The 27,618-nt window shown below is 44.8% G+C and overlaps 2 protein-coding genes and 1 long non-coding RNA gene across 3 annotated transcripts in view; 1 reads left to right on the forward strand and 2 right to left on the reverse strand.

Annotated features, from left to right (window-relative positions):
* LOC145342101 (uncharacterized) overlaps positions 1-27,618 on the reverse strand; it is a 162,948-nt gene that overhangs the window by 14,851 nt on the left and 120,479 nt on the right. The window lies entirely within an intron of this gene.
* On the reverse strand, positions 14,783-22,484 carry LOC145342617 (T-cell-specific guanine nucleotide triphosphate-binding protein 2-like). Its single transcript, XM_080188162.1, has 2 exons — positions 22,355-22,484; positions 14,783-17,052 (listed from the first exon to the last, which is right to left on the reverse strand). Exon 2 carries the CDS (start codon positions 17,043-17,045, stop codon positions 15,831-15,833), a length of 1,215 nt encoding a protein of 404 aa, XP_080044288.1. The 5' UTR covers positions 17,046-17,052; positions 22,355-22,484; the 3' UTR covers positions 14,783-15,830.
* LOC145342618 (sodium- and chloride-dependent neutral and basic amino acid transporter B(0+)-like) overlaps positions 24,995-27,618 on the forward strand; it is a 40,134-nt gene continuing 37,510 nt past the window's right edge. The window contains exon 1 of the mRNA XM_080188163.1: positions 24,995-25,094. Coding sequence (XP_080044289.1) covers positions 25,050-25,094 — 45 coding nt within the window. The 5' untranslated portion in view covers positions 24,995-25,049. The remainder of the gene's footprint in view (positions 25,095-27,618) is intronic.

The following is a 27,618-nucleotide window of genomic DNA, read 5'->3' on the forward strand; positions in this document are numbered from 1 at the left end:
TGACAACAAGTGGCTACACTCCCAAAGCACTGAAATAAATGTGATACACTTTGGGAGTTTCAGAGGTCATGGAAGACACTATGTAAACACATGTTTTCACCACTGCTTCAATTTGAACAAATTCTGCTTGTCGCTCACATGAGAAGAAATGGCTTAAAGGAAGTTACCGCAGTGCACCAGTATGCAATACCCACAATACCTAGGCTTTAGTTAGATCACGTTTTGTTTTCTTTCCAAGCAGTTATCTTTATTTGGATTTAAATTATGAAGCAAATAACTTTGGAGATGATTTGTGGCTTCAAGTTAGAGCCAGTTTATTAGCAACAATATTTACATATGTACAAACATGGTCTAACAGAACTGAGTACACCTTGAATTTCTCTCCTCCTATCCCAGGACGTATGTCCTTGCACCTAATTGGCTCGGCTTCGCAATCTGCTGTTCAAAAGGGTCCGGCCTGATTACGTGGCCATCAGGGATTGCTCCCTTAAGAGGGCCACACTATCACATTCCTTCCCCCACCCCGACTCCTAAGTTCACATGTGAATGAAACAAAAGGAACAGCATAGGCATGCAAAACTCAGCAAGACATCAGGGACATCTCAGGAAAAATTTCATCACAAAGTCGACTTTGGTGGGACGTTTCATTCGGTGCTTTGAACTTTGGTGAGTAAAGAATCTGCAAAAGGCAAACTCATCAAACTGGAGTCAAGATCCTTCTCAGTAGCTATTGTCTCCTGAGCTAGGTAAACTGCTGGTTGCCCCTGCTCCACATTGACAACAGGGATCTCTACATCAGCAACTGGTGAACATGACTACCACAGGAGACATCTGTTGATCCTCTTTATCTGGCCCAGCTGTCTTCCTCAAATGATCCACATATTTTTCTACACAATGACCTTATAAGAACATAAGAACATAAGAAATAGGAGCAGGAGTAGGCCATCTAGCCCTTCGAGCCTGCCCCGCCATTCAGTAAGATCATGGCTGATCTGTCGCGGCTCAGTTCCACCTTCCCGCCCTCTCCCCATAACCCTTAATCCCCTCTCTTATCAAAAACCCATCAACCCGCGTCTTAAAAATATTTAGCGAGGCAGCCTCCACCACTTCAACGGGCAGAGAATTCCAGAGATTCACCACCCTTTGAGTGAAGAAGTTCCTCCTCAACTCCGTTCTAAACCTCCCCCCCTTTATCTTGAGGCTGTGCCCCCTAGTCCTACTGTCTTTTTTGAGCGGGAAGAGTCTCTCCACCTCTATCCTATCCATCCCATTCATCATCTTATACGTCTCAATGAGATCTCCCCTCATTCTTCTAAACTCTAACGAGTACAAGCCTAGTTTATTCAGCCTCTCCTCATAGCTCAACCCCCTCAACTCCGGTATCAGCCTAGTAAACCTCCTCTGCACTCCCTCCAAGGCCAAAATATCTTTGCGCAGGTGCGGCGCCCAAAACTGCACACAGTACTCCAGCTGCGGCCTCACCAATGCCCTATACAGCTGCAGCAAGACCTCCCTACTTTTATATTCAATCCCCCTCGCTATGAAGGCCAGCATCCCATTCGCCTTCCTGACCACCTGTTGCACCTGCAAGCTGGGTTTTTGCGACTCATGCACAAGGACCCCGAGGTCCCTCTGCACTGTCGCCTGCTGCAGTTTTTCGCCACGTAAGTAATAGTCCTTCCTACCATTATTCCTACCAAATATTTCTACAATGTAACAAATGGTCCTGTTCTTTCCACAATTTAACCAGCCACCCATGTCAGTCCTGCTGCAAAGTTCATGACCAAAACTAAATTGTCAAATTGGAAAATTCAATTCCTTTTTCTTGAGTAATGGTTTTCTTTCTGGGTGGCTTGTCTAGCTTCCGTCCTCCTTGTCAAATCTGGAAATACCTAATCCGAATGGGTCTGAAATTTCCAATTAGTATTCCTGCTGGCATCACCCCTGTGTTCGCATTTGGTGTGCTATGATATGAATACAAGAAGCTTGCCAAATGTAAAGGCAATGGCTTATGATTTTGGTTTTTCATCAATGATCTGAACATTTGTATAGCTTTCTGCTAACCCATTGGAAGCCGGATGGTAAGGGATTGACCAAACTTGGCGAATAGCATTTGACTTAACAAATTTCCGAAACTCCTCTGCTATAAATGCTGTGCCATTGTCTGACACTAAGCCCTGTGGGACGCGATGGATGGCAAAAATCTGCCTCACCTTGTCAACGGTGACTGTGACAGGTGTAAACTTCATCAATTGGACATCCTACTATTTTGAAAAAGGCATCAACCAGGATGAGGAACATGTCCCATGAATGGTCCTGTGAAGTCTATATGCAATTGCAACCATGGCCTACGTGACCACTCCCATGAATGCATACTTGGCAGTGCCAACAATGCCTGTTGTGTTTCACAATCTGGGCACTGGCTGACCATTCTTTCAATTTCTTTTTCACTGCCTCACCAACAGACATTGCTTTGGGCCAGTGTTTTCATCCTGCTTTGCCCAGGGTGTGTATCATGAATTCCTGTAATAAAAACTGTCACTTTTGGGGTGGCACTTTAACACAAACCACCCACAATAACATGCCATCCTCATATATTATTAGCACCTTACACTGCTGGTAGAGTTTAAGTTGCTCTGACTTATATCATCCTTCTTGTATCACCATCCTAACGTTTCATAACAGTGGGTTCCTTTCAGTTCAGGTTTTCACATGTGTAGCTGAGACCGGCAAACATTCGGATGGAATCTATCAGGCCAGCACCAGCACTACTTGTAGTGGTATTGGTGGTGAAAGTACTGAATGTGGCAGAAGGAGGTGGCTGAGTGCATCTGCACTCAATCTTTGTCTTCCTGGATGGAGCTGGAAAGAGTAGCTAGGAAGAGATATATCATAGGTAACTATCAATGGTTTGGTTGGATCAAAGTGCACAAGCAGTGCTGATACGGTAATGCCTGCTTTACTTCAAATGTTTCATTTTGTGCTTCCCCCCATTTCCAATGCCTCTTTAAAAGCTGGTGAGGTGGGGCTAAAATTGTAGACATATTTTGTCAGAATCTGCCGTAATAATTCACCACTCCTAAGAATGATTTTAACTCTGATATGTTTAGGCTGAGGTACTTCCTTTGTGGTTTAACTTCAGTCTCCAAAGGATGTAAACCTTTACTATCTACCCTGAAATCCCAGCATATAACTTCATTCCCTAGAAAGTGCATTTCAGCCATTTCAAACAGACACCCGCTTCTTTAAATCATCTTAAAGCTTCCTCTAAGGTTCACTTCGCTCCTCAGGTGAGGCTACTGTAATTAAGACATCATCTAGATATACCACGACATTAGGAATGCCCTGCAATAAATGTTCTATCATACGTTGGAAAATGGCACAGATCAATAAGAGTTCAAAAGATAAACATGTTAACTGGCATGGTCCTTTGTGGATGTTAATAGTAACCGGCCTCTGAGAATCCTTATCCAACTCCAGCTGCTGGTAGGTATGACTGAAGTTTAACTTGATGTACTTCAGGGCCCTAGCTAATTTAGGGTAGAGGTCCTCAATGCTAAGAATGGAGTATTTGTCTACTTGAGCTCCTCGATTTACAATTAATTAATGATATGTACAAATTCTCACTGTGCAAACCAATTTGGAAATAGGGACTATGGTGCAGTGCAATCAGAGAATTGTACAGATCTTATCTCATCTAAGTCTTCCAATCTCCAAAGCTCTACTTCAACATTAAAATGGGCGGACCCAAAAGAATTTTGCCATTGTCTCAGGATTCAAATACATTTTGGCTTTTGCCTCTTTTATTCATCCTGCTTCTGATTCATATCAACAATCATTTTTACAGCCATCCTGCCACCACCCTCCTCATTTATCCAGGTTGGGACCAGCACTGATGCACACTGATCTGCCTGTAAAACTGGTTGTTTTTTAACCCTAATCTCAGTTTATTTTTTCATAATTATCCACAGAATGTGGATATTGATAAAGCCATCATGTATTCTGCAATCCAGTGTAGCTTTGAGAAGGCAGTGTTCTTCAACCACTACAATCTGTGTAGTGTAGGAGTCCCCACAATGATATTAAGTAGGATGTTCTAATATTTGAACAGAGCCTTTGAGGGAGAAACAATGATATAGTTTGAAGTCAGGATGGTGCATACCATGGAGGGGAGCTAACAGTGTTCTCATGCATCTACTACTCTTGTCCTTGGCAGTGGTAGAGTTTGGATTTGAAAGTTTTTTGAAGGAACAGTGATGAGTTGCTGCAGTGTATTTTTTATATGGAGCAAACTCCATGCATTGAACATCATTGGTCGTGGGAACGAATCTAAGTTACTGGCTAGGGCATTGATCAAGCAGGTTCCTTGTCCCGAATGGTATTGAGATTCTTGAGGGCTATTGGAGCTGCGCTCATCCAGGCAAGTTCAGGCAATTCAACCTGTGCCTTGAAGATGGTACAGAGATGTTGGGAGTCATGAAGTGAATTCTCGGCCTCTGGCCTGCTCTCGTAGCCATGATATTTATATGGCTGGTCTTATTCAGTTTCTGGTCAATGTTAACCTTAGTATGTTGACTGTGGGGAATTCCAGTGTAATGCTCTTGAAAGTCAAAGGTTGGTTGGGTGGGTTTTCTCTTGTTGGAGAAGGTTATTGCCTGGCACTTGTGTATAGTGCCAATGTTACTTGTCACTAATCAGCTCAAGCATGAATTCTATCCAGCTGTTGTTGTATGTGGGCACAGACTGCTTAATTCTAGAGGAGCTGTGAATGGTGCTGAATATTGTGCAATCATTAATGAACATCTCTACTTCTGATATGATGACAGAGGGAAGGTCATTGATGAAGCAGCTGAAGATAGTTTGGCCTAGGACACTACTCTGAGGAACTCCTTCAGTGATGTCCTGTAGCTGAGATGATTGACCTCCAACCACCACAACCATCTTCCTTTATTCCAGGTATAATTGCAATTAGTGGAACATGTTCCCCGATTTCCATTGACTCCAGTCTTGCTCAGGCTCCTTGATGCCACAATCAGTCAAATGCTGCCTTGATGTCAAAGACAATTACTCCGACCTCAATATTGGAGGTTTAGACAAGGTGTATCAAGAGCTAAGTGACCCTGCAGAACCCAAACTGAGCACAGTGAGCAGGTAATTGCTGAGTAAGTATGCTTGATAGCACTCGATAACACTTTCCTTGCGGGAGTAGATTGATAGAATGGTAAGTTGGATTTGTTGTACTTTTTACCAACACAATTTTTCACTTTGTTGGGTATATGTCAGTCTTGTAGCTGTATTGGAATAGCTTGCCTAGGGGTGTAACCAGCTCTGGAGCACAAGTCCTTAACACCAGATCCTGGATATTGTCTGGGTCTGTACCCCTTGCTGTGCTCAGTGAGTTCAACTATTTCTGATATGGCATAAATTGTTGAACCTGATGGGTCACATTTTCAATCGCACCCCCAGAATCTATACTTAACATCCTCTGATTCTCTGCCTCAGTGTCTTAATTGAAAAATTGTTATCAGTTTCCACGTGTATGCTGATAACACCTCACCACTGCCTCTGTTGACCCTTTACTGTCTCTACAGGGCCTGCCATTCAATGGATGGACAAAAATGTCCTCCAAAATAAACATTGCAAAATCCAACGTCATGTCTTTGATCATCAATTGTTTCCGAGCATTGACTCCATCCCTTTCTCTGGTGGCTAACTGAGGGCTAAACAAGACTCTTTGGAAATTTGGTGTTGTATTTACCCTTCGGATGGTTGCATATCTGTCCCATCACTACTTGCACCAAGGTTACATCCTCCAACTCTGCCTCTGTCTCAGCTCATTTGCTGCTGAAGCCCTGAGCCATGCCTTAATTATCTGTATATTCAGAATTCTGGCATAATCTCTGTACTTTCACGTTCTATCCCCATAAACCTGAGCTCAACCATGTCTTAACACACAGCAAATCTCATTCATTCATCAACCCTGTGCAACGTTTAAAAATTCTCATCCTTGTTTACAAATCCTTCCCTGGCCTCATCTCTCTAAACCCACAACCCTCTGAAATCTCTTCACACCTCCAATTCTGCCATCATGAGCATTCCCACTTTTAGTCAGTCAACTATTGGTGCTCATGTCCTCCCATAACCTTTCCCTCCTCTGTCCTCTTTTTAATTAATTTAAAGCCTAACTCTTTGACCAAATTTTTGTTCATCTGCTTATGCATCTCCGTGTATTATTGTGTTTGATAATCACTCCTGTTAAACCATTGGGTACGTTTACCACATTAAGATCACTATATGAATCAAACTGAGAGAAAATATCTTCCAAAGATACCACAATAAAACCACAAAGAGTGGTACTTTGTTTGAACAGTAAAGGAATACACACAGATTGCTGAGGGAAGAACTCTTCTTTTGCCCCCTTGTAATTTTCCTCCACATTCTAGAAGTATCAGTGATATTTACAAGGTGGGTGTCACTTCGTGTGTTGTGTGCTGGTGGTTTACAGGAAATAATCACAAGGTCAGTAATTATACTACTATAACTTCTTCAGTAAGTAGAGAGCATCAGAGTTTTAATCTGATGGTCAAATGTTCAAATCACTGTCCAGGCATTGCTTATGAGTTGGTTAGCTCAGCTGGTTGGATAGATGGTTTGTGATGCGGAATGATGCCATCAGTACAGGTTCAGTTCCTGTACATGCTGAGATTATTCATGAAGGGCCCGCCTTCTCAATCTTTCCCCTTTCCTGAGGTTTGGCGATCCTCAAGTTAAAATCACCACCACTCAGCTCTCCCCCTCAAAGAACATAAGAAATAGGAGCAGGAGTAGGCCATCTGGCCCTTCGAGCCTGCCCCGCCATTCAATAAGATCATGGCTGATCTGTCGTGGCTCAGTTCCACATTCCCGCCCTCTCCCCATAACCCTTAATCCCCTCTCTTATCAAAAACCCATCAACCCTCTTCTTAAAAATATTTAGCGAGGCAGCCTCCACCACTTCAACGGGCAGAGAATTCCAGAGATTCACCACCCTTTGAGTGAAGAAATTCTTCCTCAACTCCGTTCTAAACCGCCCCCCCTTTATCTTGAGGCTGTGCCCACTAGTCCTACTGTCCATTCTGAGCGGGAAGAGTCTCTCCATCTCTATCCTATCCATCCCATTCATCATCTTATACGTCTCAATGAGATCTCCCCTCATTCTTCTAAACTCTAATGAGTAAAAGCCTAGTTTATTCAGCCTCTCCTCATAGCTCAACCCCCTCAACTCCAGCATCAGCCTAGTAAACCTCCTCTGCACTCCCTCCAAGGCCAAAATATCCTTGCGTAAGTACGGCGCCCAAAACTGCACACAGTACTCCAGCTGCGGCCTCACCAATGCCCTATATAGCCGCAGCAAGACCTCCCTACTTTTATATTCAATCCCCCTCGCTATGAAGGCCAGCATCCCATTCGCCTTCCTGACCACCTGCTGCACCTGCAAGCTGGGTTTTTGCGACTCATGCACAAGGACCCCGAGGTCCCTCTGCACCGTCGCCTGCTGCAGTTTTTCTCCACGTAAGTAATAATCCTTCCTACCATTATTCCTACCAAAGTGGACCACCTCGCACTTGCCAACATTAAATTCCATTTGCCATTTCCTGGCCCATTCGCCCAGCCTATCTAGACCCTTCTGCAGACTCTCCACACCCTCCGCACAATTTGCCGTTCCACCAATCTTGGCGTCATCAGCAAATTTCGACACCATACACTCGGTTCCCTCCTCCAGATCATCTATATAAATGGTAAATAGCTGAGGCCCCAGCACTGACCCCTGGGGCACTCCACTAGTCACCAACTGCCAATCCGAATAGCACCCATTGACCCCCACTCTCTGCCTCCTATTTGACAACCAGTCCTCTATCCACGCTGACACCCTACCCCCAACTCCATGTCCCCTGACCTTCTGCAATAACCTCTTGTGAGGTACCTTGTCAAACGCCTTCTGAAAATCCAGAAAGACCACATCCACTGGCTCTCCTCTATCCACCGCCCTAGACACATCCTCATAGAACTCCAGTAAATTTGTCAGACACAACTTCCCCTTAACGAAACCGTGCTGCGTCTGCTCTATCACGCAATTCCCCTCAAGATGCCTCGCTATTTCCTCCTTGATGACGGATTCTAACATTTTACCTACAACAGACGTTAAACTAACCGGCCTATAATTCCCCGCCTTTTGCCTGGCACCCTTCTTAAACAACGGCGTAACATTAGCCGCTTTCCAATCTTCCGGCACTTCCCCGGAATCCAGCGACGTTTGGAAAATAACCACCAATGCATCCACTATCACCTCCGCCATTTCTTTCAGAACCCTCGGATGCATTCCATCCGGTCCTGGGGACTTGTTCACAATCAGTCCCTCCAGTCTGTTGAGCACCGCCTCTCTAGTAACAGTAATGTCATTGAGACCCTCCAGTCCTACCACCTTTCCATCTCTAACACCTGGCAAATTATTCACGTCCTCCTCCATGGATGTATGTGGTGAGGGAATCTAGTAGTGTTTCAGGTGATTTTACTTGTAGGAAGTGTGTTAGATTGCAGCTTCTGGAGGAGCGTGTAAAGGAGCTGGAGGTGGAATTAGAGGAACTCCGCATAATTCGGGAGGCGGAGGTGGAAATTGATAGGAGTTATAAGGAGATAGTCACTCCTAGAAATGAGTCTTGGGTCACTGCCAGGAAGAGGGGAAAGAAGCAATTGGGGGGACAATCCCCTGGGGCTGTTCCCCTCCAAAATAGGTTTTCGGTCCTGGAGGCTACAGTTGAGGAGGAATCAACTGGGGATAGCCAAAGGGAGCAGGTCTCTGGGGGTGAGCCTAGTGTGAAAGCTCAGGGGGTTAGGGGCTGTAAAAGATTGGGCCTCGTGATTGGGGACTCCACAGTTAAGGGGACAGATAGGAGAGTTGGAAGTAAAGGTAGGGACTCAGGGCTGGTGTGTTGCCTACCAGGGGCTGGGGTCCGGGATGTATCAGAAAGGGTATTCAGGACTCTTAGGGGAGAGGGAGATCAACCCCAAGTTATAGTTCATGTCGGGACACATGACATAGGGAGGTTAAGGGAAGGGGATATTAAGCAGAGATTTATGGAGTGGGGGTGGAAACTAAAGGCCAAGTCTGATAGAGTGGTTATCTCCGGACTCTTGCCTGTGCCACGGGATAGTTTAGAGAGGAATAGAGAGAGGGAAAGTTTGAACTCGTGGCTGAGGGGTTGGTGCAGGAGGGAGGGGTTCAGGTATTTGAGCAATTGGGGCTCATTCTGGGGAAGGCGGGACCTCTATAAGAGGGATGGTCTACACCTGAATCAGAGGGGGACCAATATCCTGGGGGGTAAATTTGCAAAGGCTATGCAGGGAGGTTTAAACTGATTCGGAGGGGGGGTGGGATCCTGAGTAGAGGGGTTGAAAGTGAGGGGAGCATAGATGGGGACTGCAATGCACAGCATCGCAGGGGTGGGGTGGGGCAGGGTTTGAAATGCGTATACTTTAATGCGAGGAGTATTCGCAATAAAGTGGATGAACTTGCAGCGTGGATCAGTACCTGGGACTTTGATGTTGTGGCCATTTCAGAGACATGGATAGAGCAGGGGCAGGAATGGTTGCTGCAGGTCCCGGGGTTCAAATGCTTTAGTCGGAGTAGAGAAGGAGGTAGAAGCGGGGGAGGGGTAGCATTATTGGTCAGGGACTGTGTCACAGTGTCAGAGAGGAAGTTTGATGAGGACTTGTCTGTTGAGGTAGTATGGGCGGAGATTAGAAATAGGAGTGGAGAGGTCACCCTGTTGGGAGTCTTTTATAGACCTCCTAAAAGTTCTAGAGAGGTTGAGGAAAGGATTGCGGAGACGATCCTGGTTAGGAGTGAAAGTAATAGGGTAATTGTTATGGGGGATTTTAACTTTACTAATATTGATTGGAATTGTTATAGCTGTAGCTCGTTAGAGGGGTCAGTTTTTGTACAAAGCGTGCAGGAAGGTTTTTTGACTCAGTATGTAGATAGGCCAACTAGAGGTGACGCTATATTGGATTTGGTGCTGGGAAATGAGCCAGACCAGGTGCTAGACTTGGAAGTTGGTGTGCATTTTGGTGATAGTGACCACAATTCGGTTACGTTCACCTTAGTGATGGAAAGGGATAGGCATGAACCTCGGGCCAGTGGTTTTAGCTGGGGGAAGGGTAATTATGAGGCTATTAGGAGAGAATTAGGAAGCATAGGTTGGACTAGGAGATTACAGGGACTGGGAACGTCCGAAATGTGGAGTTTTTTCAAGGAGCAGCTACTGCGAGTCTGTGATAGGCATGTCCCTGTCAGGCAAGGAGGAATTGGTAGGGCTAGGGAACCGTGGTGCACCAAAAAAGTTGATTCGTTGGTTAAAAGGAAAAAGGAGGCTTATGTTCGGATGAGACGTGAGGGCTCGGGTAGTGCACTAGAAAACTTTAGATTGGCTAGGAGGGAGTTGAAGAGTGAGCTAAGAAGGGCTAAAAGAGGACATGAGAAGACTTTGGCTGATAGGGTTAAGGAGAATCCTAAGGCGTTCTATAGGTGTGTCAAGAACAGAAGGTTGGTTAGGGCAAGATTAGGGCCAGTTATAGACAGCAGAGGGAAGTTATGTGTGGAACCGGAGGAGATTGGAGAGGCATTGAACCAATATTTCTCTTCGGTGTTCACGCAGGGGGACATGGATATAGCTGAGGAGGACACTGGGTTGCAGGGGAGTAGAATTGACACTGTTACAGTTGATAAGGAGGATGTGCTGGATATTCTGGAGGGTCTGAAAATAGATAAGTCCCCTGGTCCGAATGGGATTTACCCCAGGATTCTCTGGGAGGCAAGAGAAGTGATTGCAGAGCCTCTGGCTCTGATCTTCAGGTCGTCGTTGGCCTCTGGTATAGTGCCGGAAGATTGGAGGTTAGCGAATGTTGTCCCATTGTTTAAGAAGGGGAACAGAGACTTCCCCGGGAATTATAGACCGGTGAGTCTCACTTCTGTTGTGGGCAAGGTTTTAGAAAAAATTATTAGGGATAGGATTTATAGTTATTTGGAGAGTAATGAATTGATTGGAGCTAGTCAGCATGGTTTTGTGGCGGGTAGGTCGTGCCTTACTAACCTTATTGAGTTTTTTGAGAAAGTGACCAAAGAGGTGGATGGGGGTAAGGCAGTGGACGTGGTGTATATGGATTTTAGTAAGGCGTTTGATAAGGTTCACCATGGTAGGCTTCTGCAGAAAATGCAGATGTATGGGATTGGGGGTGATCTAGGGAATTGGATCAGGAATTGGCTAGCGGATAGGAGACAGAAGGTGGTGGTTGATGGTAAATATTCATCATGGAGTTCGGTTACGAGTGGTGTGCCTCAGGGATCTGTTTTGGGGCCACTGCTGTTTGTAATTTTTATTAATGATCTGGATGAGGGTATAGTTGGGTGGATTAGTAAATTTGCTGATGACACCAAAGTCGGAGGTGTGGTAGATAGTGAGGAAGGGTGTCATAGTTTGCAGGAAGACTTAGACAGGTTGCAGAGCTGGGCCGAGAGGTAGCGGATGGAGTTTAATGCGGAGAAGTGTGAGGTAATTCACTTTGGTAGGAATAACAGATGTGTCGAGTATAGGGCTAACGGGAGGACTTTGAATAGTGTGGATGCGCAGAGGGATCTAGGTGTATGTGTACATAGATCCCTGAAAGTTGGGAATCAAGTAGATAAGGTTGTTAAGAAGGCATACGGTGTCTTGGCGTTTATTGGTAGGGGGATTGAATTTAGGAGTCGCAGCGTTATGTTGCAACTGTACACAACTCTGGTGCGGCCGCACTTGGAGTACTGTGTGCAGTTCTGGTCCCCACATTACAGGAAGGATGTGGAGGCTTTGGAGAGGGTGCAGAGGAGGTTTACCAGGATGTTGCCTGGTATGGAGGGGAGGTCCTATGAGGAGAGGCTGAGGGATTTGGGGTTGTTTTCGCTGGAAAGAAGGCGGCTAAGAGGGGATCTTATTGAAACATATAAGATGATTAGAGGTTTAGATAGGGTGGATAGTGATAGCCTTTTTCCTCTGATGGAGAAATCTAGCACGAGGGGGCATGGCTTTAAATTAAGGGGGGGTAGTTATAGGACAGATGTCAGGGGTAGGTTCTTTACCCAGAGGGTGGTGAGGGATTGGAATGCCCTGCCTGCTGCAGTTGTAAATGCGCCTAGTTTGGGGGCATTTAAGAGATCCGTGGATAGGTTTATGGACGAAAAGGGATTGGTTTAGGTTAGTGGGTCATTGTTTTGTAACTGGTCGGCACAACATCGTGGGCCGAAGGGCCTGTTCTGCGCTGTAATGTTCTATGTTCTATGTTCTCTGTTCTATGAAGACCGAAACAAAAAAGTTATTCGAGACCTCAGCCATTTCCCCATCCCCTACCACTAAGTCCCCCTTCTCATCCTCTAAGGGTCCAACGTTCACCCTAGCCAGCCTCTTCCTTTTTATATACTTATAAAAACTCTTGCTATCCTTTTTTATATTAAGCGCTAGCCCAGCTTCATAGTTTCTCCTACCCTTCTTTATCAACTTCTTTGTCAATCTTTGTTGACATTTAAACCTCTCCCAATCCTCTTCTCGCCCACTACTCTTAGCTACTCTAAACGCCTCCGCTTTTAATTTAACACTTTCCTTCACCTCCTTCGTTATCCACGGCTTATTACCTTTCCTCCTACGGTCCTTTTTGACCATCAGAATAAATTTCTGCTGAGCACCAAGAAAGATCTCCTTAAAGATCCTCCACTGCTCCTCAGCAGACCTACCTTCCAACGCGCTCCCCCGGTCCACATTCGCCAATTCTTCTCTCATCCTACCGTACTCCCCTCTGTTCAAACAAAGGACGCGTGTCCGGGAACCCACTTTGTCCTCCTCCATCTGCACCAGAAACTCCACCATACAATGATCACTCTCCCCAAGAGGATCCTTCACCGCAAGGTCCCTAATTCTACCCGCCTCATTACATAGCACCAGTCCCAAGATAGCTCGCTCCCTCGTCGGCTCCAACACACACTGTTCAAGGAAATTATCCCGGCAGCATTCCAAGAACTCCTCCTCGAGCCCACCGCGTCCAACATGGGTCGACCAATCAATATGCAGATTGAAATCCCCCAAAATTACGGCCGTCCCATTCCTGCACGCCGCACTTATTTGCGCGTTAACAGCCCGCCCCACCTCCAGATCATTGTTCGGGGGCCTATAGACAACACCCACCAGCGTCTTCCTCCCATTGCTGTTCCTAATCTCTACCCACAACGATTCCACTTTCTGCTCTTTAGCTCCAATATCATCCCTTGCTACCACCCTGATGCTATCCTTAATCAGCAGAGCTACGCCGCCCCCTTTTTCCTCCCGCCTATCCTTCCTAAACACTTGATACCCTCGGACATTCAGCTCCCAGTCCCTGTCACCTTGCAGCCACGTCTCTGTAATGGCCACCAGATCATATCCATTTGTGCTGATCTGCGCCACCAGCTCATCCACTTTATTCCGAATGCTTCGTGCATTCAGATAAAGTGCCTTCATCCCAGCCTTCACCTGGGCCCTATTTCCCGGAACGCCACCAACCATACTCACGCCCCCCACTCCCTTTATTATTGGGACATCCTCGGCCTCTACCCTTACCTGTACCCTCTCCTTAACTTTAGGCCTTGTAATGTCACCTACCCTCGCACCCTCCCCCCCCCCCAATTAGTTTAAAGCCCTGTCTACAGTCCTCTTTACACGATTCGCCAGGACTCTGGTCCCAGCACGATTCAGACCCACCCCATCCCGCCCGAACAGGTCCCACCTACCCCAATACTGATGCCAATGCCCCATAAATTCAAACCCATTCCTCCCACACCAATCCCTGAGCCACCCATTCACTTCCTTAATTTTGTCAACCCTACGCCCATCTGCACTTTGTTCAGGCAGTAGCCCAGAGATAACCACCTTGTCGGTTCTACTTCTTAATTCCATTCCCAGCTTTTCATACTCCCTCCCCAGATCCTCAGTTCGCATTTTGCCTATGTCGCTGGCACCCACATGTACCACAACGACCGGATTCTCACCCTCCCATTCCAGGTTCCTCTGCAGCCCAGATGCGACATCCCGGACCCGAGCACCAGGCAGACAACACACCCTTCTGTGCACTTTGTCATTGTGATAAAGGACAGTGTCAATACCCTTCACCCCACTATCCCCAACTACTACTACGTTCCTTTTCACCTTCTCTTTGCCTATGTCCTGCTGCATCACTGTACCGTGTGCAGTTTGCTCACTGACCTCACCTCCCTCATCCTCGTCCACACTGGAAGCAAGAACCTCAAACCTGTTATGCAGATTGATAGGCTGAGGCCTCCGCTCCCCCCCCTCCTTCCTCCGCTCCCCCCCCTCCTTCCTCCGCTCCCCCCCCTCCTTCCTCCGCTCCCCCCCCTCCTTCCTCCGCTCCCCCCCCTCCTTCCTCCGCTCCCCCCCCTCCTTCCTCCGCTCCCCACCCCCCTTCCTCCTCTCAGCAGCCCCCTCTTGTTCCTGACCCTTAGAGTTAGCCAGCCTAGGGGGGGTGGATGTTACTTGCACCCCATTGACAATGGCACCCTCTCTCCCCCTGATGAGCCTCAGTGTCTGTAGCTCAGAGGCCAGCTCATCTACCTTGAGCTGGAGCTCCTCCAGCAACCTGCACTTACTATAGACGTGGTCACTGGGGAGGACCCTGGGGTCCACCAGCTCCCACATCATACAGAAACAACACATCACATGCCCCTCCATTATTCACTGTAGTGGTATTGAAAATTTCCACACGAACTTATCCGGCCCTTTTTCCCCCCAGCCCTTTTGATCTTAAGCCCTAATAGCTCACTCTGCTTCCCACTCACTCCGCTGCCCGCTTTCTACACCAGGCCTCCTTTTAAACCTGGCGCTGATTTAAAGCCTGCTCCCCCTCAACTGCCTTCTAACCACTCCCTCAGAATTCTTAAAGCTGTAAATACAAAAAGCCCACAAAAATGCTTTTAAATGATTTAAACAGTTCTACAAGGTTAGTTCTTACTACAAAGTGCTTTAAACTTATTTAAACAGGTTTTTAACAGGTAGTTTTTTATCTGTCTCTCTGCTCCTTCCCTCGTCTGCTCCAGCAAATTTGCTATCCTATGTTCATCTGGGACTATGGTAATTCTACACTTCTGTCCAGTGAGGCTGACTGACTCAGTCTCTGGTTCATTCTAACCTTTCTGTTAAGACACCTCCTTCTCATTATTAACAGGTTTTCCAGTATAATATTATACCGATGTTTAAATGATGAAATCTGGAATGGGCTAGATAGAAATAGGCTGTTTCTGGGGATCAAAGAGCAAACTGTGAAGATCCATGGAGACAAAATCAAATGCACGAGGTTTAGAACAAAGCTTAAGAGAAATTTATTTATACTGGGAGTTGTGAAGCTCTGGCATTTACTTGCAGGATCATTGATTGAGACACAATGTTCAATAGTGACAAGTGATCCTTATGTTTTTTATCCAAGACCAGCCTCAGTTTAAACATTTGCTCCAAATGTTGGTGTAATTGTTCAAACTAAGAGGTGTCAGCTATCAAGAAGCAGCAGAAACAGTAAATTTAATCTAAATGCCAGCAAATATAGAGAATCTTTGTCGATTCCTATTTTAATAAAGTCTAATAATAACAGTCCAGGATACCGGATTAGGCCTAGAATAGAAAAGGTTTTGGACCCTTGACCTGATGGAGCTAATCTGTCATATTCGAGGTCAAGCATCATAACAGTCTCCACAAAATAACATTGACTGTGTAATGGGGTTCAAGTTAATCTCTGTTCAGTGCACTCTGTACTAGCCGTTGAATAGTTTCCAAACGGTCATTCAGTGAATCTTTCAGTAACTTGTGGGTAAAAGCAAAGGACGACACTGCCCCAAAGACTGAGAGGGTCATTGGCCTGAAACTATATTTAATCCCAGTTATCATACAGGCAACGACGGTGATTCCTAACAGCACGTTAGTAACTGTTGGTGGTATCTTCCTTGGCAATCGATGATTGCTTTCTGCTTTCAGAATTGAACTGGGTTTATTGACTTTGTTGGCCAGACTTTGCAGAAACGTGTCACTAAGTCCCAGCTGTTTCTGGAGGTATATCCACCCAGTAACTGTGAACCCAATGGTGGTAAACAAAGACCACACTAGCATTGACATTGGTTTTGAAGATGGTACTAACACTGGTGCTGCACCCACTGCTCCAGAGAGAATGACCAATAACCAGACTCTCTTCATCAAACTGCTTCTTTTGGCTTCTGTAATTTCCAGCACCATTTTTGGGATGGAGAGTGAGAAAACATTTGATTTAATGCTCGTGAGATCCCTGGCGAGGGTAGCCTTTAATTTTGGGAAATCGTATTCTTCCCTCTCAAAACTAGAGATCAGAAAAATGGCTGGTGGTGTAACCCCAACACTTTGGAAGTTACTGATACAGTCCCTGCGGATTGTGCTCCAGCCTTCATCAAGGTCAATCCTTTGCTTCTTCATTGAGTGAGCATCATTATCGATCTTGGATCGGATATAGTAGAACTCTTTGCCCTGTTCCTGAATCCTTTTGGCAATTTCTGCATCGTTTTCTCTGAATCGGGACTGAGACACAATGATGAAAAAGTCAAAGTTTTCAAACTTCACTTTCTTTAGGTAATTATTTAGTTCAAAACCAAAGGAATTTGTTCCTGGCAGATCCCAGAGTTGGACATTAGGCAGAGCTTGATAGGGATATCTGGTTGGCTCCATCCTGGTTTCTTCATTCCCTGTTGGAGCAGCTCCTTGATCGTCACTCCAAAGATCTCTCATAGCATTGATGAAGGTGGATTTCCCAGAGCCCACATCACCCATCACTGCAATGTTAAGCTGCACATTGTCTAAGCGGTTGGACTTATTCTTCATCTGCAGAATCACTGTTTCCAATTGATCAGAGTTGCATGTATATTGTAGCTTATTCCTTTCTTGAGCAGTGAAAAACTTGGAGAGAGTGGACTGGGCCATGTGATCTCTGAAAGAAACATCAATATACAAATATTAGACATGGGGCAGGATGTTCTGGTCCTTCCTGTCAGCAGTGTCTTCCAGTCTTGCCAAAGGTGACTCAGCACCCCCCCCTTACACTCCATGGCTGGTTCCCCAGTGACAGGACAGATGAGCCATAGAAAATGTCGTAAATACCCCTCTGAAATGTCCTAGCAAACCATTCAGTTTAAGAGCAATTAGGGATGGGCAATAAATGGGTAACAAATGCTGGCCCAGACAGCGACACCCATATCCCCTGAACAAATAAAAAAATACAACAATGGGACAAAAAGATTCCACCAGGAGCTAATGGCAAGCCACCTCCACAGCCAGAAAACACACTGTGCCAAGGGGGTGCAAGGCGTACCATCCTTGCATTCAGGAATATTTAAGAAGTTTCATAGCTTTTTTAGAGCGTTAAATGCCTCTTGTTGCTGAATCTACCAAAATTTTAAAGAACAGTTGCCTTGATGAATTGTCACAGACCTAAAGCTTTATTTCTCTCTCCTCAGATGCTGTACTCGTTAGAGTTTAGAAGAATGAGGGGAGATCTCATTGAGACGTATAAGATGATGAATGGGATGGATAGGATAGAGGTGGAGAGGTTCTTCCCGCTCAGAAAGGATAATAGGACTAGGGGGCACAGCCTCAAGATAAAGGGGGGGCGATTTAGAACGGAGTTGAGGAGGAACTTCTTCACTCAAAGGGTGGTGAATCTCTGGAATTCTCTGCCCGCTGAAGTGGTGGAGGCTACCTCGCTAAATATTTTTAAGACGCGGGTTGATGGGTTTTTGATAAGAGAGGGGATTAAGGGTTATGAGGAGAGGGCGGGAATGTGGAACTGAGCCACGACAGATCAGCCATGATCTTATTGAATGGCGGGGCAGGCTCGAAGGGCTAGATAGCCTACTCCTGCTCCTATTTCTTATGTTCTTATGTTCTGACAGACCTGCTGAGCTTTTCCAGCATTTTGAGTTTTCATTATTTCAGTTTTGTATTGATACAACTGTAGATTGAATCAATAGCTGGGCAAGGCTTTTGATAACGTCCCACATAAGAAGTTAGTGCACAAAATAAAAGCACAGGTGACTGGGGGTAGCAGACAGGAAACAGAGAGTAGGAATAAATGGATATTTTCCTAAGTGGAAGGCAATGACTAGTGGGGTCCCATAGAGATCAGTACTTGGACCCCAGATATTCACAATTCAGGAATAGTTCATTAAATATGTTAGAGATTGTTTTTTGGAGCAATATCAGGGAGCAAGCTATTCTAGATTTGGTATTATGTAATGAAGTAGGGCTAATAAATTACCTCATATTTAAGGATTTTCTCGGGAAGAGTGATCATAGCAAGCTAAAATTTCAGATTCAGTTTGAAGGCGAGAAACTGGAAACCCACACTAGCATCCTGAATTTAAACAAAGGAAATTACATCAGCATGAGGACAGATTTGGCCTTAGTGGACCAGACAGGAAGACTGAAAGGTAGGACAGTTGATGAACGGCGGCAGATATTTAAGGAGATATTCAAGTCCTCTCAAATAAAATATATCCCAGGGAGGTTGAAAGATGGGAAGAGGGGGGACACACTTCCATGGTTAAGCGAGGAAGTTAAGGATAACCAAAAGACATACCATATTGCAAAGGCTCGTGGCACACTGGAGGATTGGGAAGCTTTTAAAAAGCAATAGAGGTTCATAAAAAATGAAAAAAGAAAATGCTAAATTATTAAAGAAAACTCATGCAAAATATAAAAATTGACAACAAAAGCTTTTATCAGTATACAAAGAAGATGAGAGTAACTAAAGTGACTGTTGATCCCTTGGAAGATGAAGTTGGGGATTTAATAGTGGAGAATGCAGAAATGGCTGATACAATAAACCAATATTTTGCTGGTTTTCACAGTGGAGGACACAAGTATTATCCCAATAGTAGCAGAAGTTATAGAAAGGGAGGAACTTAGAACTATCATCATCACTAGGGAAAATTACTGAGCAAACTATTGGGATTGAACGCAGGCAAGTCCCCAGGGTCTGCTGGCCTACATCTTAGAATCTTAAAGAAGTGATAACAGAGACAGCGGATCCAATAATTACAATATTCCAAACTTCCCTGGTTGCGGGAAAAGTCAGTAAAAAGTCTGACAACACCAGGTTTTAGTCCAACCGATTTATTTGATAATAGACTCACAAGCTTTCGGGGTTAGCCCCTTCGTCAGGTGAATGCGGGAAAAATTACAGTGAACTGGGAAAATGCTAATGTAACACCCTTATTCAAAAAGGTAGACCATGTTCAACTTATGTTTTGCAGGTGGACAATGTTCCACCACCTGTTATTTGTGGAAATATTTATGCAGAAAACACCTTTGACCACAAGTTCATCAGCCAGTGCTCCACACATAACATGCTCAATTAGCTGTAGAAAAAAAGTATTGTGTATCCAGTCTGGTGGTTCTGTCAGCAGATTGCCAAAGGCAGTATATATACCTCATTGGCAGGACTTCCAACTAAGATGTAGCGTAGCCAGTGGTAAGAGGATCACTTACCATCAGATTCTTTCTACACATCCATAGAATCCCTCCAGTGGAGAAAGAGGTGATTCAGCCCATCAAGTCTGCACTGAAACTCTAAAAAAGCATCTTACCGAGGCCCTATCCTTGTAACCCTGTGCATTTACCAAGGTCAATCCACCTAACCTACACATCTTTGAATTATGGGAGGAAACTGGAGCACTCAGAGGAAACCAACACAGACACAGGGAGAACGTGCAAACTCCACACAGACAGTCACCCAAGGCCAGAATTCAACCCAGTCACTGGTGCTATGCGTTAGCAGTGCTAACCACTCTGCCACTGTGCTGCCCAAAGTCTCACAGCCTCCACTTGTTGGCCTTGAAGGGGCTGTGGTGGGGAAGAGACTATCATCCTCCTTCTGGAATGTGCCTTTGCACAACTATTCTGGAGACAGATAAGATGTTTTTGTTGGGGGGCATCTCTATGGCACAGGACATTGTGTTCTACAGGCTGTACCAGGGATGCACTCCAAGACAAACATCAACCGTTATTGGAGGAAAATTTCCAAAAGGCATCCAGTATGGTGTCACACAAAAGGTTAACAGTCAAGATACAGGCTCTTGGAGTTGGGCATGAATAGAGGATTGATTAAAGGACAAGAAGCATAAAATGGGCAAGAACAGCTTTTTTTCAAGTTGGCAGGCAATGAATAGTGGAATGTCACAAGGATCAGTACTGGAGCCTCAGTTATTTACAATCCATATTAATGGCTTAGTTGAAGAAACAAATAGTAACATATCTAAGTTTGTTGATGATGTAAGCTTGGTGGGAAGGTAAGCTGTGAGGAGAATGCAGAGGGGTAATAAATGTCTCTCTGCAGAGATTTCATATTCTGTTATTTTTCTTCATTAACTATTGAATTTGTATTAAAAGCCAGTCATAAAGCAGATGATTTAAAAGAAAAATTACTAATTTATTAGTGAAATGATGTAATAAATAATTGTTATGGAAAAAGACTGGATACTTTATAAACCTAATGTTTTCAGAAACTGCAGAATTGTTCAAACACACACATTCCCTTCCAATTTTGATAAGCTACAGAACATGATGTGCCAAAGCCTAGCTCTAGAACATAGAACACTACAACACAAACAGGCCCTTCGGCCCACAAGTTGCACCGATCACATCTGTACCTATACCCAAATTCCAATTGGCTTGATCATTGAACCTGATTCTAGAGGGATCACATCTATGCCTAGATGTGATACCTCTAGAATCAGGTTCAATGCTCAAGCCAATTGGAATTTGTTAAGGAAGAAATAATTGACTTTTTCAAACTGATTTTACTTAAACGTTTTTTATTCAGACTATTTTAATAAACAATATATTAATTAAAGATTATTGTATTAATTAGCTACCAGTTAGCAGCAGATGATTGAATCACTGGTAAGCCTTAAATTAGAATTAATGAATCAGTAATGGATCAGTGGTTACATTAGAAAGGCTGGGTTGTATTTTCTGTAAAAATGTAAAGAATGTACAAGTACGATGAATGTATTGTGAAGTGAGACCATCAAGCTTTGATTAGCCTTGAGATTTGAAATTGTGGAATTGTATTGAATCAGATATCAAGATAGTCTGGAATAAACTGACTGCATTTCTCTCCTAAAATGGTGGCGTAAGTCATTGGCAATCCAATTAAATTAATCTGATAACAAAACTGATCAATTGCCATATTAGAACTATCAAATTCTGATAGGAGGTCATGGTTATTCTGAGACTAAAAGTAAAGTTTCTGAATGTATTTCTTACTAAGGTAAAGGTAAAATTGCCATTGTCCCAGAGGCTGCTCTGGCCTTTTGGGGGGAGAATTAACTGGTGGTGATTAAATTTGAGGATTACCACACCTAAGGTAATAAGTAAATTTGTGAAGATGGGGCCTTCATGAATAATCTCAACCAGCACAGGAACTGAACCCATGCTGTTGGCTTCGATCTGCATCACTAACCATCTGTCCAGATAACTGAGTTAAACCAACTCCCTTACTAGCCAAGTATTGAAGACGTCTACAGTCAGAATTCCTGGGGGGGAAAACTAGTGAAGCGAACGAGCAGCCATTACAGCTGACACTCTGGCTGAGATCAGATAGACGAGAATGGACCCAACAAGATTAGTCCTAGCCAGATAAATTGTGAAAATAGATTGGAAGATGTGATCAATTGTATCAAAGGCTGCAGACAGATTGAAAAGATCAATGGCAGATGCAAAGGATATTATTTTGACTTTGGCTGAAACCCAGTTGGAGGCATTCAAACACGGAGTCCTGAGAAAGATGGAAATGGCTTTGTAAGGAGGTATCACATTTAAGCATAATGGAGAGGATGAGGAATTTGGACCTGGGGCATAGTTTGCAAGGACTAAGATATTCTGGCTGGTTTTTGACATAAGAGGTGATGATTGCAGATGTGATAGTTGAGAGAGTGAACAGTTAACAAAATTAACTAATACTGGAAGCTGTAAAGGAAGTTGGACAATCAGAATCATGTTGAGGCTGCAAGGGATGTGTCTCGGGAGCAAGATAAACTTAGACAACATGAGGGGAAACAGGAGAGAAAGCGTCCTCTACCTGTTCACCCACAGTGTGCCCAATCTCAGAGCCTGTACACAACACTCACTAAACTCTGGGCTTCAGGATTGCAATAACACCAGTTTTAAACAAGTTAAACAATACAAAGAAAAGGTGAGATCTGTGACTGATCTCCCCTGGAGGTACTTACATTGGACAGCTCCTTCACTGCTGTTTCTCTTCAGATTCGGAACCTATTTAATACACAAACTCCTAAAATGAGGATGCTTTTGCGATGGCTCGACAGTTGCAAAATGTTTCTGCAAGAATGAAACCGCAACTGAAAGAACGCTCACAGGTCGAGGGGTGGGGTTTGTTCTAACAAGGCAGGAAGTGGAAAGCACTCTCTCTGGAGGTGGAGTTACAGACAGTGACGGGATAACTCGATTATAAACACTAGCGAATTTAAACATGAGGCTGACTTGTTACTGAAAACAGAACAAGTTCAGCAGAGATTGAAAATTCTAAATTCAGTGTGTTGTCGTTAATCATCAGACAACCATTTTGTGAGTTAGATTTTTTAAAAAGCTTATGATTTGGTTCTGGATGAATAAACCAGGAGAATGATATTGTTGAATATTGCACACAGTCTAGGTTTCTGTGACTGTGCATTTCTACAATTAGAACAGACTATTCCATTTTTAAGCCAATGTATTAGAACAAAGAACAACACAGCACGGGAAACAGGCCCTTCGGCCCAATGAGCCCGCGCCGCCGTCCCATTGTCTCAGTGACCTATTCATGATTTTAGTCTACGCCTAATGTGCGAGGATCAGGGAGGTCCAATGTAGGGACAATTTGTTACCCAATCAATCAGCCTAAAAGCGCATCTTTGGGATGTGGGAGGAAACCGGAGTACCCGGAGGAAACCCACGCAACCACGGGGAGAACGTGCAAACTCCCACAGACACAGGCCCAAATCCATGTGTCCGCACAGCAACAGAGATAGTCTCTGAGCTGTCATGTTGCCCTCGAGATGGTCCAGTTTAAGCACACTAACGACATGAAGCAATAGGCAACTCCCGAAGCAACGTCCAAGAGCAGCCCACTACAACCTGCCGCATGCATGCCCCTTGCTGGACTTAAATGCCTGTGGAGACAAAAAATTCATTATTAAACAGGCAAAGACTGTAACATCCCTGAGGCAAAAACGTAATCCCAAGCCTACAATGTTTAGTAAGGCCTGCTATATCCCCCTATATGTAGCCCGCTCATGTGGCTGTCTAAGTGACTCTTAAACAACCCTAGCGTGCCTGCTTCCACCACCTTACTCGGCAGTGCATTCCACACCCCCACTACCCTTTGCGTGAAAAACTGCCCTCTAATATTTGTCTTATACCTAGCCCCCCTCACCCTAAGCCCGTGACCCCTCGTTCTATCCATTTCTAATAGCGGAAAAAGCTTACCACCATTTACTCTATCTATCCCCTTCATAATCTTATAAACCTCTATTAGATCCCCCCTCAGCCGACGTCTCTCAAGGGAAAACAGCCCAAGCTCGTTCAATCTTTCCTCGTAAGACAGCCCTTCCATACCAGGCAGCATCCTGGTAAATCTCCTCTGCACTCTCTCCAGGATCTCTACATCCTTCCGGTAGTACGGCGACCAGAACTGGACGCAGTACTCCAAGTGAGGCCTAACCAACGTTGTATACAACTGCAACATCAGACTCCTACTCTTATATTCTATACCCCTTCCTATGAAGGCTAACATACCATACGCTTTCCTCATCACATTCTGCACCTGCACCGACACCTTCAGGGACTTATGCACTTGCACCCCCAGGTCTCTCTGCGTATCTATACTCCGGATAGTTCTACCTTTTATCGTATAACTCCCCTCCACATTATTCCGGCCAAAGTGCATCACCTCGCATTTCTCCGGATTAAATTCCATTTGCCATCTATCTGCCCAATCTACCAGCCTGTCTATGTCCTGTTGCATTGCCAGGCACTGCTCCTCAGTACCCGCCAATCCAACCATCTTTGTGTCATCAGCAAATTTGCTGATCACACCACCTACCCCCTCTTCCAAGTCATTAATATATACCACAAATAGAAGAGGTCCTAGTACCGAGCCCTGCGGCACACCACTGGTGACAGACCTCCAGTTGGAAAAGGAGCCTTCTACTACTACCCGCTGTCTCCTCCTCCCAAGCCAGTTCTCCACCCATCTACATACCTGGCCTTGTATCCCATGAGCCTTCACCTTTTCTATCAGCCTACCATGAGGGACCTTGTCAAACGCCTTACTGAAATCCCTATAGACGACATCAACGGCTTGTCCTTCGTCAACCGTTTTTGTCACCTCTTCAAAAAATTCCACTAGATTCATAAGGCACGACCTCCCTGTAACGAAGCCATGCTGCGTATCCCTGATCAGATTGCAGCGCTCCAGATGTTCATACATCCTATCCTTGAGGATCCTCTCCATTAGCTTGCCTATAACTGAAGTCATTGGGCTGCAGATTCTGAGCTCCAGGGCAGTGTAACTGTGAGGGTACCTATAATAATCTCACTGAGGCCAGTCTTCCATCACCAACATCCTTTATTTACAATGTGCACAAATTACCACTTGGCAGCTGCAGTGTACAGGCCAAGCCCTGGAGTCCTTCTACTGCCAGCCTAAGTAGAGCCAACTGGTTTTAAACCCCCTAGAAACTACTTCCCTGTTGGGTGAATAGGGAAGCTTGTATTTGTTATGTATGAGGTACATAGCCCGTTTAGGAGGATGGGTCAGGTGACTCGGGGTGTGGGTTGATCTGTTCCGGAAAGCGCTCCGACAGCCTGTCGAGGGCTGGAGTGTGAGTGGGGGGAGGAAACTGGCACTCAGACTTGGGTGCAGCGATGGAACTATTCGTTACAGTGCTGCTGATCACTGGGGATGGCAGGGTGAGTAAGGAGTCTTGTGGTCATTGAGGGACCACAATTGACAGCTAAGAGTCAGCGCAGAAGGAACAGGCTTCGGGTTAAGTCACACTGAGGCAGAAAACCATGCAGCCGTCGGGAAATTGGAGAAAGAAATGGCAGGAAAATTTCGGGACCATTGGAGAGTTCTGTGAGAAAGCCAAGGCGTGGTCGGTCGGCTTACATAGAGAGATTCAGTATTTTTATTGCAGCGAGCAAGATACTAACCCACACAATGTGAGAAACGCAGCTCACAGTCAAACAATTTAGTCGAGTCAAGTTCCGAAGGAGCAAGATATTTTATTTAATGTTCTGGCAAGACCGGGTGTCCAAAAAATAGGCACACCTTACATCGAGTTTAAGCAGGGGTTTTATACTAGTTTTACAAGCCTATTGATCAATTACACAATACATTGTTCTCCCCTAATTGGTGTTCCCGATCCCATTTATGTGTTGTCATTCCCCTATTGGCTCAAGGTGCCCCAAGTTCCCATCCCCTCTACTCACCTTCTAACCATGTCTCCTGTTATCACAAGAGTGCTTATTTAATGTCCTTACGTGATTAGTCCTTATGGGTACCCATCCATCTTATCTAAAACTGTTTACATGTCCAATTCATACCGGCTGTAATCAATCTTTTGCTAACTTCATCACTGCTGTCCCGACTATCTCAGTGACCTTCCCCTTTAGGGAGTATGCTCAGTTGTAGAAACAACACATCTTGCATACCATTTGGTTTTACAACCTACACCTAATACATTCTTACAGGATGAGGTAGGTGTGCCTCACTGCGCACGGCACATCTGGTGTTATTCCTTCACAACAGGCAGTCTCTTCACTGTCCCTGACTATTGCTCTGTTAGCATCAGTGAATTTTATATCCTGTGTTTGTGACTAAAATCACAGTTGTTCCCATAATGTGGGTTAGCAATGTGCCTGGCTATATCCAGTCTACCTGACTTTAGGCTATTTCTCTATGGTGTGCAGATATATGTGTTAACAGCATCTTTACCTGTTGCTCACATCAAGAACAGCTTCTTCCCTAATGCTATCAGACTTTTGAATGGACTCACCTTGCATTAAGTTGATCGTTCTCTACACCCTAGCTATGACTGTAACACTACATTCTGCATTCTCTTGTTTCCTTCCCTATGAATGGTATGTTTTGTCTGTATAGCGCTCAAGAAATAATACTCTTTTCACTGTGTTAAGACATGTGACAATAATAAATCAAATCCAATCAAGATTGAAGATGACCTGGTTGTCCCAGTATTCTTGAGCACAGTGGGGCAGTAAAACATTTGGAGTCCTAAGGAACATTCTGCAGCCAGAGAAAGCAGATGATAAGCCATTCACAGAGTTGTCCCAATTATTGAAGGGATACTTTGTACCACAACCTCTGCAAATTGCACAGTACAGGTTTTATAAGTGGGATCAACTAGAGGTTGAAAACATTATAAATTTGTCACGGCTCTCAAAAGCTTGGCAGAATTTTGTGATTTTGGATCTTTTCTCAGGAAGCGGTATAGAAGTACGTGGGTTACTACAAGAAGAAATTAGGCAAAGGTTGTTAATGGAAGAGCATTTAGATTCAAAATGATTTCTGAGATCACAGTATCCACTGAACGGGCTGCCACGGAAGTCTCACACTTAGGCACTAGAGCAACAGTACACAAGACGGATACACAGATACCCCAGGAAATCAATTGAAGCCCGAGGTGGGTTGTCAGTGTGGTAAAAAGGGCCACATGCAGACCAGTAGCTGGATGAGAGGAGATCCGTGTTGGAGGTGTGGAAGAATAGGTCACTATGCCTGCAACTGTGGAGCAACACAGCTCCCAGAAAGAGCAAAACAGTAGCGACCGGGCTCCACAACCAGGAGAAAGTGACAAACAGCCACTGTTGAAGCAGACAAGAAATTGGGTAAGATCCATGGATGAAAAGGAACTGATGGAGATGATGAAATTTAAACTTAATGTGCTGTCAGTTCATGGTAATACAGAGCAGTTTTGGGCAACACCCAAACTAGAAGGGAAGATAGTAAGGAGGGATGTGGACATCGGGGCAGCAGTGTTGTTGATCCTGGAGTCCGTATATACAGAAAAACTGAATCATCTTCCCTTGAAACCTGCAAATATTGTTCTAAGAACATATACAGATCAGATAGTGCCTTTGAAGGGTTACATATACACCATGGTGCAGATGAGGGACCAGTGCGCACGTCTCCCCTTGTATGTCATAAAAGGGAATTACTCTGCATTGTTTGGAAGAGTTTGGATAAAGCAATTGAGACAAAATTGGGTAGTAGTAAACAGATTCATGGAAGCTGGTTTGGGCCGTGATGAGATATTGGGCAGATACCAGGAGGTGTTTATTGGAACTCTGGGGGAGATGAAAGGTGCGAAGGTGAATGTATAATTGAAATCAGGAGCTTGTCCCAGGAATATGAAAGTCTGGCCAGTACCATATGCAATCAGATCTAAAATGAAGACTGAACTGGAGAAACTGG

Source organism: Carcharhinus amblyrhynchos, chromosome 4, assembly GCF_965287045.1.
Source record: "Carcharhinus amblyrhynchos chromosome 4, sCarAmb.v2.hapA, whole genome shotgun sequence".
NCBI lineage: Eukaryota > Metazoa > Chordata > Chondrichthyes > Carcharhiniformes > Carcharhinidae > Carcharhinus > Carcharhinus amblyrhynchos.

Bases quoted from the DNA above. Each gene is read 5' to 3' on its own strand.
- LOC145342617 (XM_080188162.1), bottom strand. From the start codon at position 17,045: ATGGCCCAGTCCACTCTCTCCAAGTTTTTCACTGCTCAAGAAAGGAAT.